Source organism: Malaya genurostris, chromosome 2 (assembly GCF_030247185.1).
Source record: "Malaya genurostris strain Urasoe2022 chromosome 2, Malgen_1.1, whole genome shotgun sequence".
Classification (NCBI taxonomy): Eukaryota; Metazoa; Arthropoda; class Insecta; order Diptera; family Culicidae; genus Malaya; species Malaya genurostris.
Window position 1 is genome coordinate 142,737,072 of NC_080571.1, and position 13,623 is coordinate 142,750,694.

Below are 13,623 nucleotides of genomic sequence, written 5' to 3' on the forward strand. Positions count from 1 at the left end.
GATTTTTCACAGAATTCGCATTTCCAAAGGAAGCGATCGTCAATATTAATACACGATTTTACACCGCACTTCATTATTCTAGATAAAATTTGTCCGAAAGGCTATATAAAAAAAAGGCCCGCGCGCGACGTAGACTACGCGTCAAAAAAATAAATAAATATAAATTACTTGCGGAGCGCTCGAAAAAGCGAACCGCGCCCGATGACTGTTCGAGGCGAAAAAAAGCCGCTTCGAAAATATCTACAGTCTCAGGATTTACCTTTTGTGGTAAGCCTAAGCAAAGATGCAACTAGTATTGTTCTAAAACCAGGATATGATCTTCGTACAGATTCTCTCTCCGGTTTGGTGCCGCTTTTTGATAATAATGGTATGCCCATAATGAATCAATTTCGAATGAAGTCTGCGCAGCACATGTTACACGTTTTGAAAAACTTTGCTGTAGGAACACTGACATATATGATTCTCGCTACTCCTATGCAGCTCCATTTTGTATTTGATACGCCTGTGCGGATACTAATTTCGATCATGAAGTGGTTCTTAAACGATGGAAGTATGTTGAAAATAAATTAATGGAAGTTGGATTTAAGGTTATAAGCAACTGTTCTGACGGTGATCCTAAGTTTTTGAAGGCGATGATTAAACGTACTAATTCAAGTGAACCCAAGCCAAATATGCGATGAGGATATTGGTTTCGAATGGAAGAAAACAGTTTACCAGTATGTATACAGGACACAATTCATCTGGTGAATAAATGTCGGCACAGTTTAATTAATCCTGCTAAACAACTTCGTATTAGTGAAATCACAGAATTCACATAAGTAAATGATGAAATTAAGTTATCTTTCCTCTAACAGGTAATTACACCATCGCAATAGTTCGAGAGTTATTAGGTCGAGTTGGGAAAGATAAACATTTATTAACGAAGAGTGACTTAAACAGTGGCGACAAAATGCGGTTTGAACCAACTCTTAAAATCATGAATGCTATGGTCAGAACTCTGCTAGACCAACACCAACACGCCACGTAGGTAGTTTCCCTGGTAGAAAAGGTGCAATTCTTCTGTTGGATATAATGAATAAAATTTACATCGCTTATACTTCTACTGATATTTTGGCCTTGCAACGTGTTTTTTTCTAATATGGTGAGGATGTATATATATATATATATATATATATATATATATATATATATATATATATATATATATATATATATATATATATATATATATATATATATATATATATATATATATATATATATATATATATATATATATATATATATATATATATATATATATATATAGATTTCAACATTATCAAACTTATAATTTTCTCAGGAACTCTCTGTTCGTATTACGTGCTTGACAGCATTACTTAACGTCAAATGTGTATCTATCTCTTTAGATAAATGCTCATTCACTAGTTCTTTTCCTTTCTCGATGTCGTGATTGCAACACACCTGAACAAATTATTGTATCTTACCTATCAAGCCAACAGAACGAATACTTTTTTCGAGAATTATGTGCAATGTCAACAGCAGATACAACAAAAATAAATTTTTCGATGTTTGAACGGAATTCAAAAATGCGACGCTTGCAAATGCAAATACAAATAATGTATCGATGGAAAAATTATGTAACCTTCCCAAAAACTAAAACTGAAACCGATAAAAATGACCAAACTTTACCGTCCGATCGAGATATTATTATGACAATAGATCATGCTAGAGAAGATGCTATTGACATGCTTAAAGCGATAAGCATTGATCAACCAGACTTTAATGACAGCATATGCATTCCAAAAAAATCATCTAATGAAATTTCTGCTTGCGAAACTCAATCTGGTGATGAGCAAGGAACTATGGAAAATGCGATGAGTATTTTTGAAAAATGGGGAGAATTAAATCTTAAAAACAGTACCAGTGGTACTAAACATACGTTTATGATTCGAGATATTAAAAATAAAATAATTCATGTAAAAAAGTCCACGATTCTTTGGATGCTGTGAAACAAACAGTATCAGCATACTAATGATAGATTACGACGCTTTCATCAAACCGAAATGTGTGACAAAATTTCAGACCGTAATGATAATCATGTGCTAGAAGACATTCATATAGGAGATTGGATCTACTTTAGTTCATATGCTTTCTGCCATGTGAATGGATTTGCTTACAAAATTGATAAGCCATCCGCTATACTATTAGTTTGATTCTTTTGGAATGAATTATTTTGCTAGTACATTTCATGTCAAGTCCTAACACCGTTGAAGATCGCGGAATGCTCGTGACAGGTACATTTTATACTTGACATTGAAACTTATGCCTACATGACTGATGTGTGGTATTTGATGCAAACGGCAAACGTTCTTCAAATGGTTAACCTTTACACTCTATAAAAACTCAACAAATCATACTGTAAGTGTGACCTCCGTGCTGCAAATTGATACTATTTCCCTAAATTTTTAATGTTCGATTACACTTTAACTGCATGGATTTATTTCCGTCTACTACAAGCAAACCCGTCGTTTGATGTGTAAAATCGGTATAATTGTCAAAATACTTTCATAGGAGGCCAATAAATAAAAAAGGTTTTGCAACTAGTTTTTCTCAAAAGAATTGTACTTCATCAAGTTCGTAGCATTTTATGACTATTACATAACACATGAAATTATATAAAAAAACTAATCTTTGGCACATGGAATACCAGATTTTGATTTTTTGGAGAGATCCTTAGTAGAACCGGCATTGCCATTTTGTTGATTAATGACGAACATGATTCATCAACTAAGTGTTAGCATTTTGTCAGCAGCTCCTATGACTTCGTTAAATTTATTTAAAGTGCTACATATAAATCGATCCGACTTGTTTTTATCAGTGTAGAGTTGGACCAAATAACGAAGAGGACTCGTCATACTCCGCATAATTTGTTCTCTAAATCCTTTATCAAGAACATCTTTGATTCGAAATCAACCAGTATTGTTGGAATCATTTATTTATCTTTCACTCGCTTACGTCTAAAACAAACGAACTTACTCATAATAAACAATATGTTAACATTATATTCGAAAATTTTACCTTATGCGACTTATAAGATAACCCGGGTGAAACACATTTTGTTGAGTTAAGACAAACCACATCTTGACGAGCATTTTGCTGTTGAATCTATAGCATTAGAAAACGAAAATAAAAACAAAAAAAAACAAACATTACGTTGAAAGCTTCTTATGTCAAAATAATACCTTGCCAGATCTCGGCTAAACTTTTCTAATCCCATTCTAATCACATGCGATCCCTATTAAACTTTTATACTCCCTTTAAATCTTACTTGTTTTCAGACAAAGTTTAGAGTGATTTGCCCCTTGGCAAAATTCGTTTCAAAACTGCTGAATTTTGATCAAAAAAACAAACGCATTACCATCGCTCAGGAGCTGTTAAACGACGTCAACGACGATCCAAATTTACTTGAAAGGGTCATAACTGGTGATGAAACATGGGTGTATGGTTATGATGTCGAAACAAAAGCACAATCGTCCACGTGGAAGCACCCAACGTCACCAAGACAAAAATCGCCGAGCTCAAAAAACACGTCTACACCAGCCGCTACAAGACAGAATGTAAACAATGAATACAGCTGAAAATTTCACCATACATTAGGGACATATGTACCAACACAATAAAAAAAAATTTGACCACCGGACTCTCCAGACGCACGCAATTAAAAAATTCCGGGAACTTTTTGAACAGTCCTTGTATACACTATTTAACACAATAGATGATCCCTATATATGTGATTTACTTGTGCAGATGTCATCGACACAATTCATATCGTTTTCCCATAGAGTGTAGCTGGACAAAGAATATTTTATCGGGATGTCGGTGACATATCTCACCGAAGAAAAATTAGGTTTCTAATTGGAAATCCGCAAACTTTTGAAAGATAAAGAACGTGTTAGTTTGAATCGAAGGAAAATGAAAAATGCTTTAAGAGAAGAAACGGAAGGTGGCGTTCGGTTTTATTCTTATAAACGTGATGCGAGATTAGAAATAATAATTTGTCGCCAGAGATTAGAGCGGGCATGGGAAAATCTTAAAGACGAGGGCTTAGATAAGAAAATGTCAAAAACAGATCTTTTGCACCTGTACAACCAATTAAAACTGTTTAAAAAACTTTTGCTATTAGCGACTTTGCAAATGATGCAAATTGGATATTTTCAAATGTAATAGTAATGTATATGGAATATTTTGATGAAGAAACGGACCACGATTACCCTTCGTATACGGCGTTACCAGTGGGAGAAATTGATGTGCAAGGTATAGCTAGTTTGAATGCACAAGCAGAGGTTCGATCTAGAGATCTAATAGGTTGGCCTCAAATTACAAGTACGCAGTACCCGGGAACTCATACGATTTACTCACAGTATAATCCTGATAATTATTCCATTCAAAGTCCTATTAATAGTAATTTACTCTGCAACATTGATACAATTTACCATTTAAATTCATGGTAAATCTCAGTAGTATCGGTGTCATCGGCGAATTTAACGGTAGTAACGTGCTCTCCTACAATTACTCCGCTCACGATTCGACTCAATCCCCGGTAGACTTATCTGGTTGGAGATCAGCGAATGCAACAACGTCAAATAACTCGGATTTACCTAGTAAGCTAAGCGCTCCAATAAGTGACGGACACTGTTTATTGACGGACGATGCCAATTATAATGTACCAGTGGGTACGTCATGTAATTCATTGATGTTGACGAATCACACATCTAGTGTTCTTCCAATATCCTGTCACTGTTCGGACTCACACGAAATCAGTTTCCTAAATTTTCTTCTCACAATGCAAACCCTGTGTCTTCTTACTTACCAATACTTATCCATTTCAATTAAATCCTCACTATAGTACTGTTGTTGCACCGTTGAATTCTACTATATCACGTTATTACACTCTCACAAAGTCACTATTTTCACAGTCACTATTTTTCCGAAAGTGTATCAAACGTTATAATACAGATACGTATTTCGGAATGCTATTTGCATCCTTCTTCAGTGTATCGGTTTTACACTACACTGGAATTCAACGGTGCCAAAACAGTACTACAGTGAGAACATTCTACTAACAGTTTAATTAAATCCTTTTCAGTCTGATTCATTTCCATACCCAAGGGGCAAATCACTCTAAACTTTGTCTGAAAACAAGTAAGATTTAAAGGGAGTATAAAAGTTTAATAGGGATCGCATGTGATTAGAATGGGATTAGAAAAGTTTAGCCGAGATCTGGCAAGGTATTATTTTGACATAAGAAGCTTTCAACGTAATGTTTGTTTTTTTTTTTGTTTTTATTTTCGTTTTCTAATGCTATAGATTCAACAGCAAAATGCTCGTCAAGATGTGGTTTGTCTTAACTCAACAAAATGTGTTTCACCCGGGTTATCTTATAAGTCGCATAAGGTAAAATTTTCGAATATAATGTTAACATATTGTTTATTATGAGTAAGTTCGTTTGTTTTAGACGTAAGCGAGTGAAAGATAAATAAATGATTCCAACAATACTGGTTGATTTCGAATCAAAGATGTTCTTGATAAAGGATTTAGAGAACAAATTATGCGGAGTATGACGAGTCCTCTTCGTTATTTGGTCCAACTCTACACTGATAAAAACAAGTCGGATCGATTTATATGTAGCACTTTAAATAAATTTAACGAAGTCATAGGAGCTGCTGACAAAATGCTAACACTTAGTTGATGAATCATGTTCGTCATTAATCAACAAAATGCATTGCCACCCGGTTCTACTAAGGATCTCTCCAAAAAATCAAAATCTGGTATTCCATGTGCCAAAGATTAGTTTTTTTATATAATTTCATGTGTTATGTAATAGTCATAAAATGCTACGAACTTGATGAAGTACAATTCTTTTGAGAAAAACTAGTTGCAAAACCTTTTTTATTTATTGGCCTCCTATGAAAGTATTTTGACAATTATACCGATTTTACACATCAAACGACGGGTTTGCTTGTAGTAGACGGAAATAAATCCATGCAGTTAAAGTGTAATCGAACATTAAAAATTTAGGGAAATAGTATCAATTTGCAGCACGGAGGTCACACTTACAGTATGATTTGTTGAGTTTTTATAGAGTGTAAAGGTTAACCATTTGAAGAACGTTTGCCGTTTGCATCAAATACCACACATCAGTCATGTAGGCATAAGTTTCAATGTCAAGTATAAAATGTACCTGTCACGAGCATTCCGCGATCTTCAACGGTGTTAGGACTTGACATGAAATGTACTAGCAAAATAATTCATTCCAAAAGAATCAAACTAATAGTATAGCGGATGGCTTATCAATTTTGTAAGCAAATCCATTCACATGGCAGAAAGCATATGAACTAAAGTAGATCCAATCTCCTATATGAATGTCTTCTAGCACATGATTATCATTACGGTCTGAAATTTTGTCACACATTTCGGTTTGATGAAAGCGTCGTAATCTATCATTAGTATGCTGATACTGTTTGTTTCACAGCATCCAAAGAATCGTGGACTTTTTTACATGAATTATTTTATTTTTAATATCTCGAATCATAAACGTATGTTTAGTACCACTGGTACTGTTTTTAAGATTTAATTCTCCCCATTTTTCAAAAATACTCATCGCATTTTCCATAGTTCCTTGCTCATCACCAGATTGAGTTTCGCAAGCAGAAATTTCATTAGATGATTTTTTTGGAATGCATATGCTGTCATTAAAGTCTGGTTGATCAATGCTTATCGCTTTAAGCATGTCAATAGCATCTTCTCTAGCATGATCTATTGTCATAATAATATCTCGATCGGACGGTAAAGTTTGGTCATTTTTATCGGTTTCAGTTTTAGTTTTTGGGAAGGTTACATAATTTTTCCATCGATACATTATTTGTATTTGCATTTGCAAGCGTCGCATTTTTGAATTCCGTTCAAACATCGAAAAATTTATTTTTGTTGTATCTGCTGTTGACATTGCACATAATTCTCGAAAAAAGTATTCGTTCTGTTGGCTTGATAGGTAAGATACAATAATTTGTTCAGGTGTGTTGCAATCACGACATCGAGAAAGGAAAAGAACTAGTGAATGAGCATTTATCTAAAGAGATAGATACACATTTGACGTTAAGTAATGCTGTCAAGCACGTAATACGAACAGAGAGTTCCTGAGAAAATTATAAGTTTGATAATGTTGAAATCTATATATATATATATATATATATATATATATATATATATATATATATATATATATATATATATATATATATATATATATATATATATATATATATATATATATATATATATATATATATATATATACATCCTCACCATATTAGAAAAAAACACGTTGCAAGGCCAAAATATCAGTAGAAGTATAAGCGATGTAAATTTTATTCATTATATCCAACAGAAGAATTGCACCTTTTCTACCAGGGAAACTACCTACGTGGCGTGTTGGTGTTGGTCTAGCAGAGTTCTGACCATAGCATTCATGATTTTAAGAGTTGGTTCAAACCGCATTTTGTCGCCACTGTTTAAGTCACTCTTCGTTAATAAATGTTTATCTTTCCCAACTCGACCTAATAACTCTCGAACTATTGCGATGGTGTAATTACCTGTTAGAGGAAAGATAACTTAATTTCATCATTTACTTATGTGAATTCTGTGATTTCACTAATACGAAGTTGTTTAGCAGGATTAATTAAACTGTGCCGACATTTATTCACCAGATGAATTGTGTCCTGTATACATACTGGTAAACTGTTTTCTTCCATTCGAAACCAATATCCTCATCGCATATTTGGCTTGGGTTCACTTGAATTAGTACGTTTAATCATCGCCTTCAAAAACTTAGGATCACCGTCAGAACAGTTGCTTATAACCTTAAATCCAACTTCCATTAATTTATTTTCAACATACTTCCATCGTTTAAGAACCACTTCATGATCGAAATTAGTATCCGCACAGGCGTATCAAATACAAAATGGAGCTGCATAGGAGTAGCGAGAATCATATATGTCAGTGTTCCTACAGCAAAGTTTTTCAAAACGTGTAACATGTGCTGCGCAGACTTCATTCGAAATTGATTCATTATGGGCATACCATTATTATCAAAAAGCGGCACCAAACCGGAGAGAGAATCTGTACGAAGATCATATCCTGGTTTTAGAACAATACTAGTTGCATCTTTGCTTAGGCTTACCACAAAAGGTAAATCCTGAGACTGTAGATATTTTCGAAGCGGCTCAATTAATAGCATTCATTCTGTTGTATCGGTTGTATTATTCCTAATGTGTTTGTGCAAAACTGAATGGCTTGCGGAATGCTTATTTGATGCTCGGTATTTGTAAAAACTGTTTCCAGTTTTCCTGAACTCATATGCTAGCAAATCCTTTTCAAACGTTGAATAACGCATACCTTTAGAACGATATATCTTTGATTGCTGTAGACTTGAGTACAGCTCCAGCAATGGAGAATCAGTGACAATTTTTCCAGCATTTATTGGAGAACCTGTAACATGAAAAAAGTAATCATAAATAGTTTTATGCCAACATGATCAAGGTGCATTGGTAGAGACTAACTGAATATTGTGCTCAAAATCATCATGATCCTTAGTGTATCTGTTATCAAATGTTTTGTACTCTAGTGTATGGCGTCGCCGAACAAAATGGAGGCTGGAAGCTAAGTTGAGCTGATGACTGACATAAGCAGACCAAAAGCGGGAAACATACCTGCAGCAAATCAATTGGACCCCGTCAGAGTAAAAGCGAGAAATCTGCTCTGCTCTTACTCTGACAGGGTCCTTTCGATTTGTTGCAAATATGTTTCTCGCTTTTGATCAGCTCGACTCAGCTTCTCGCGCTCTCTGTCTGCAGCCTAAGAATCCTATACTAGCCTAAACATTTACTTACGGTAAGTATATTTCGAACTGATAACTAATTTTGTCCTCCAAACTTTTTTTTTCCTGTTCACAATCCACATCCGTAATGTTGCATCTCTGCGAATTTTGGAATTGACGTATTTTTTACACTTTTCGAGAAAAAATCAAATAAACATATTAGCTGGACTCTATCCGCGTGCATGAGACGGAAATCAACAAGGAATTTGTCTAATCCATTTTGGACGAGTAGTTGCACATCCTTTTCAATGTCATCCAGCATATGTGCCTTTAATGATGCTATACTCAAGTTACCTGTATAGCCTAGTAAATTGAATATTGTCTTGATTCTGTCTGGTATGTGTCCGAAATCATTCTCGACACCTTCCCAGAAAGCGAGCTGTAAAATTAAACATTTTGTCAAATCAACGTATCAAACCTTCATTTTATAATGAAATGAGAATATGAAACGCAATAAATTAGTTATACCTCGGCCAATATAAATTACGCGAAGTTCTTAATGTTCTGAGGAGTAGCAACCAGAGGTGGTTTCTCAAGCTCAAGCTTAACCATCTCAGCTCAGAAATTGAAAGAAATGATTGAAATCAAAAAACAAACCATATTTACCTGAAAATTCATCTTCAAAACGATATCGTTCTTTGTTTACTTGTCATACACTTTTTTGCAACCTCGAATGACAGATACACTTCATACAAGATTAGGCAAATCTAGGTTGGATTAGTTTAAAATTACCCAAACTTATCTAGACTAATTGGGATTAAATGAGTTTAGAAAAGATTATTTCGGAATGAAATGAGTTTATTAGTATGAACTTGTCTAGAGTTTAGAGTGATTTGCCCCTTGTCCATACCAAATACTTAAACCATATTATGAAAGAAATTACAGAGAACCAGGACCTAACGAAAGAGTTCGATTAAGTTCAGTACCGATTCCAAGTAGAAAGGACCTTCCTACAGCGGATTTGTGCGGAATGGATTCGCGGAGAAGCAATTTATCTACATTTACTGCCAACCTAAATCCATTTCAAGATGTCGATTTTATTCCTATTGCTAACCGTACCAAGACCATCCCTGTTATCAAATGGCCTATGAAATATGCGGGTGAAAATCAAGGAATTTCCCTTAATAATTTTCTTTGGGAAGTCAATGACTGGACAAAATCAGAACAGATTTCAGCGCCAGAATTGATGCGGTCTTTCGGAAATCTTTTAATCGGAAGGACCAAATTATGGTTCACAAGCAATAAGCACAGATCTTCATCGTATTCTGAACTTATTTATTATCTAAATGCTACATTCCGCCACCCAGACTTGGACCACTAAGTACAGTTGAAAATATTTCAACGTAGACAGCAAAAAACGAAAGTTTTATTAGAATTTTATTTGGATATGGAGCGTAGATTCAAAAGTCTAACAAGACCGGTCAAAGGAGTGGAAATTATTCAAGCGGTACGGCGAAATCTTTGCGCCGAGTATAAGCGAGCACTGATCGGTCGAGAATTTACAAATTTGTTTTCGCTACAAGTCGCTGGTTAAGAAATTGATGCTACAAACACTTATCTTTTTTCCAAACTTCCACAGCAGGTCCAATCCATTATGGTTCAGGGTTCAGAAAGGCAATCAACTCAAAATAACAATAATAGTTTTCGAGGAAGCGGCCAGTCGATCAACCGCGGCCATAATAGTCGAAACCCTGAGGGTCGTCAAACTAGTAATTCTAACTCTAACAGTAAGTTTCAGTCAAACAAGGAACCGGAGCGAAAAACACCGGATATTCATCTTACCGGGTCAGCCAAACAGAAAACCTTTAACGGAGAGTTTAAACCGCGAAATAAAACTAATGAAAACGGTGCAGAGCCGCAAGTACGCAATCACGTGCCACTGAATGATAAATTTATTTGTTCCATTTGTCGCAGTCAAAAACACTTGACCACGCAATATAATCAGCCATATAAACTCCTTTGCCAAATTTGTGGCTTCCTTGGATTTCCTACTGACAAATGCCCATTGTGTATAAAAAACGAGCCGCGCCTGAAGGAGAGCACCCCTTCAAAGTAGGCTCATCTCAAGACGTTTACGAGATTTCTACAACCACCGTTTCTAATTTTGCTGCAATAGGTTATTCTCCGCATATCCAGCCTTCCTCTGAGGAACAATCTATTCTGCTATTCATAATTGACAATCAACCGTATATTTATCCTTATATTTACAAACGAATTATTAAAACCTTACTTGATAGCGTTAGCGAGAAAACGTTGATTTGGGATAAAGTCTTCTCTAATGACCCGTCGATTGTATTGCAGGCATTGCTTTCTTTCAAGCTTTCGACATCCACATCTCAATGGACGAACAGCACATTTTCAAATCAATGCAGATGAAAATATCAGTGATTCATCACCGAATCTGATAGAGCTTAGCGCCGAACAAATCGTGAAAATAGAAAGGCTGAAACTCTGTTCAAACCAGCGGTGCCAAGCCAACTCGAAGTTACCTCTATGATTCAACACAAAATAGAGCTAAAACCAGAATTTATAGACGTGCCCATTCGAAATTCTCCGTTTCCTTTTTCACCCATCCAGAAGGGCTTAAATGAAGAGTTAGATCGATTACTTATTCCAGGTATTATCGAGGAGTCACATTTGGATTGGGCGTTGAGTGCGGTACCAATCAAAAAACCTAACGGAAGCATTCGGGTATGTTTGGACGCTAGAAAATTAAACGCGCGAACTAAACGGGAAGCTTATCCACTAGCTCATATAGGCTGAAACTGGGTTGACTGGGAAAGACCCGTTATCTAAGTACGATATATTTGAAGGACACTTTTCTTCAGATCCCGTTGAGTCCTGAACCAAAACCATTAACAGCCTTCTGCATCCGAGACAGAGGTATGTTTCAATACACGTATTCCTTTTGGTCTGACGAACAGCCCCGCTTCGCTATCCCGTTTAATGGATAAGATTTGGGGACCTTAGGCAGGAGCCTTAGAACCCTATGTATTTGTTTATTTGAACGACATTTTCGTGACTAGTGATCGTTTCTAAGAACATATTCAGCTTTAGAAGAAGTGGCTTGTCGTTTACGTGAGGCGAATTTATCGATTAATATACAAAAATTTCAATTTTGCAAATCAGAAGTCTCATTTTTAGGGTGTTTGTTGTCCTGCCAGTGCAGGGTATTCCTGATTTTGAAGCACCCAAAACGGTTCGCCAGATTCGTCGTTTTTTCGGGATGGTGGATTATTACCGCAGTTTCATCCCCGATTTCAGAGCAATCACAGACCCCGTTTCTGACTTTCTATCTGGGAAACCTAAAGTTGTTCGGTGGACCAAGGAGGCTGATATCGTGTTCGCCACGATAAAAGAACGACTCATTACCGCACCAAGTCTCACGAATCCAGATTTCGAAGTCGATTACACCGTACAAATCAACACTAGCGACCGAGCCGTGGCAGTGGTTTATTTATTTATTTATTTATTTATCTATTTCTATCCATCTGACAGGGATTGATCTCAATGGAGTTTTTGGTGGAGTGGGAAAAGCCCATTTGAAATTCATCAAATGCGCGTAAATACCCATCATCTTTATATTTTATCTTATATTTTACATATTTGTTTACATAATTACAATTCAAAACATTAGCCTATCGAATAAAGGTACAAACATTGTCCAGTGCTAAAAAATAATTAAGTTCTACTTATAATCTATCTGAGTCTCAACAGTTGCACTATTTATGTACCATTTAATTCCACTATTTCACTGTCACGTTATTACACTTTCACAAAGTCACTATACTTTAATGAAGCATAACAAACGTTACAATACAGATACGCGTATTTCGGAATGTTATTTGCATCCTTCTTCAGTGTATCGGTTTTATAAGTTTGTTTGAATGAATGCTGTAATGCTGCTCCTTTTATACGAAATGTCTTATTGTCAACGGGTAAAAACGGGAAGAAACAAACGGGTAGGAAGGTAGTTTGATTGTCAGCGGAGGGCAACAAACTGAAGAAGTGGGATATTTTGTTAAGAGATTAAGGCCATCGTCCAAGTACCATGCGCGCGGGTGGTTTTAGGAAATTTTCGATGGAAATTTTAAAAAAATTGCCAAAACCAAAAACATACAGACCTTTGAAATACATTTATCTATCTACAGGGTGAAAATGGATGGAAAATTCGGAGGATTTTCCGAGTCTTATCAAAAATAGCTCTGAAAAATGAGTGTTTTTGTGATCTTTCACAATTATCTGGAAAAATAAAGCGATGACATAAACTTTTTTTATCAAATAAACTTTATTATGGATACACAGATTACATTCGGACACATTTTTGGAAAACCTTTTCACGCTTTTCATAGAAAATCCACGATTTTCAAAAATTTCCACGAAATCGGTTATATGAAATTCGTTGATTTTCCATGAAAAGCGTGAAAAGGTTTTCCAAAAATGTTTTCGAATGTGATCCTTGTTGCCAGCATGAGGTATTTTTTGAAAAAAAAGTTTCATTCCATCGAATTATTTTTTCAAATAATTGTGAAAAATTACAAAAAAGCTCATTTTTTCAGCGCTATTTTTGATAAGACTCGTCAAATCCTCCGAATTTTCCAGTCATTTTCACCCTGTAGATAGATAAAAGTATTTCAAAGGTCTGTATGTTTTTGGTTTTGTCAAATTTTTCGAAAGTTCCATCG

At 35.4% G+C, this 13,623-nt stretch overlaps 1 protein-coding gene and 2 long non-coding RNA genes across 13 annotated transcripts; 1 reads left to right on the forward strand and 2 right to left on the reverse strand.

Moving 5' to 3' along the window:
- Nucleotides 1–2,617: 2,617 nt before the first annotated feature.
- Nucleotides 2,618–3,832, reverse strand: LOC131430695 (uncharacterized). 2 transcript variants are annotated; one of them, XR_009229555.1, is made up of 3 exons: nucleotides 3,332–3,832; nucleotides 3,082–3,168; nucleotides 2,618–3,020 (listed from the first exon to the last, which is right to left on the reverse strand). It is a non-coding gene; the product is annotated as an uncharacterized LOC131430695 (long non-coding RNA). The 2 variants fall into 2 exon arrangements; XR_009229554.1 differs by having other exon boundaries at nucleotides 3,246–3,363.
- A 1,341-nt stretch (nucleotides 3,833–5,173) lies between these two features.
- On the forward strand, nucleotides 5,174–5,937 carry LOC131430806 (uncharacterized). 2 transcript variants are annotated; one of them, XR_009229566.1, is made up of 3 exons: nucleotides 5,174–5,291; nucleotides 5,371–5,457; nucleotides 5,519–5,937. It is a non-coding gene; the product is annotated as an uncharacterized LOC131430806 (long non-coding RNA). The 2 variants fall into 2 exon arrangements; XR_009229567.1 differs by having other exon boundaries at nucleotides 5,181–5,205.
- Nucleotides 5,938–7,409: 1,472 nt separating this feature from the next.
- Nucleotides 7,410–9,602, reverse strand: LOC131432169 (uncharacterized). Of its 9 annotated transcripts, none has more exons than XR_009229810.1 (4): nucleotides 9,545–9,582; nucleotides 9,233–9,317; nucleotides 8,952–9,037; nucleotides 7,410–8,550 (listed from the first exon to the last, which is right to left on the reverse strand). XR_009229810.1 is itself a non-coding variant. In XM_058598282.1 (3 exons), the coding sequence occupies exons 1-3, from the start codon at nucleotides 9,019–9,021 to the stop codon at nucleotides 7,483–7,485; spliced, it is 336 nt and encodes a 111-aa protein (XP_058454265.1). In that variant the 5' UTR covers nucleotides 9,022–9,370; the 3' UTR covers nucleotides 7,410–7,482. The 9 variants fall into 9 exon arrangements, 1 of the variants encoding a protein (XP_058454265.1); XR_009229808.1 differs by having other exon boundaries at nucleotides 8,952–9,069; nucleotides 9,545–9,578; XR_009229803.1 differs by having other exon boundaries at nucleotides 8,952–9,317; nucleotides 9,545–9,602.
- Nucleotides 9,603–13,623: the final 4,021 nt, after the last annotated feature.

Excerpts from the sequence above, each read along its gene's own strand:
- LOC131432169 (XM_058598282.1), bottom strand. The coding sequence starts at position 9,021 with ATGTGGATTGTGAACAGGAAAAAAAAAGTTTGGAGGACAAAATTAGTT. Across the intron at positions 8,551-8,951 it reads CAGTTCGAAATATACTTACC|GTTCTCCAATAAATGCTGGA; the intron begins GTAAGTAAATGT and ends TTCATGTTACAG. Across the intron at positions 7,656-8,457 it reads AAAGATATATCGTTCTAAAG|GTAATTACACCATCGCAATA; the intron begins GTATGCGTTATT and ends TTCCTCTAACAG.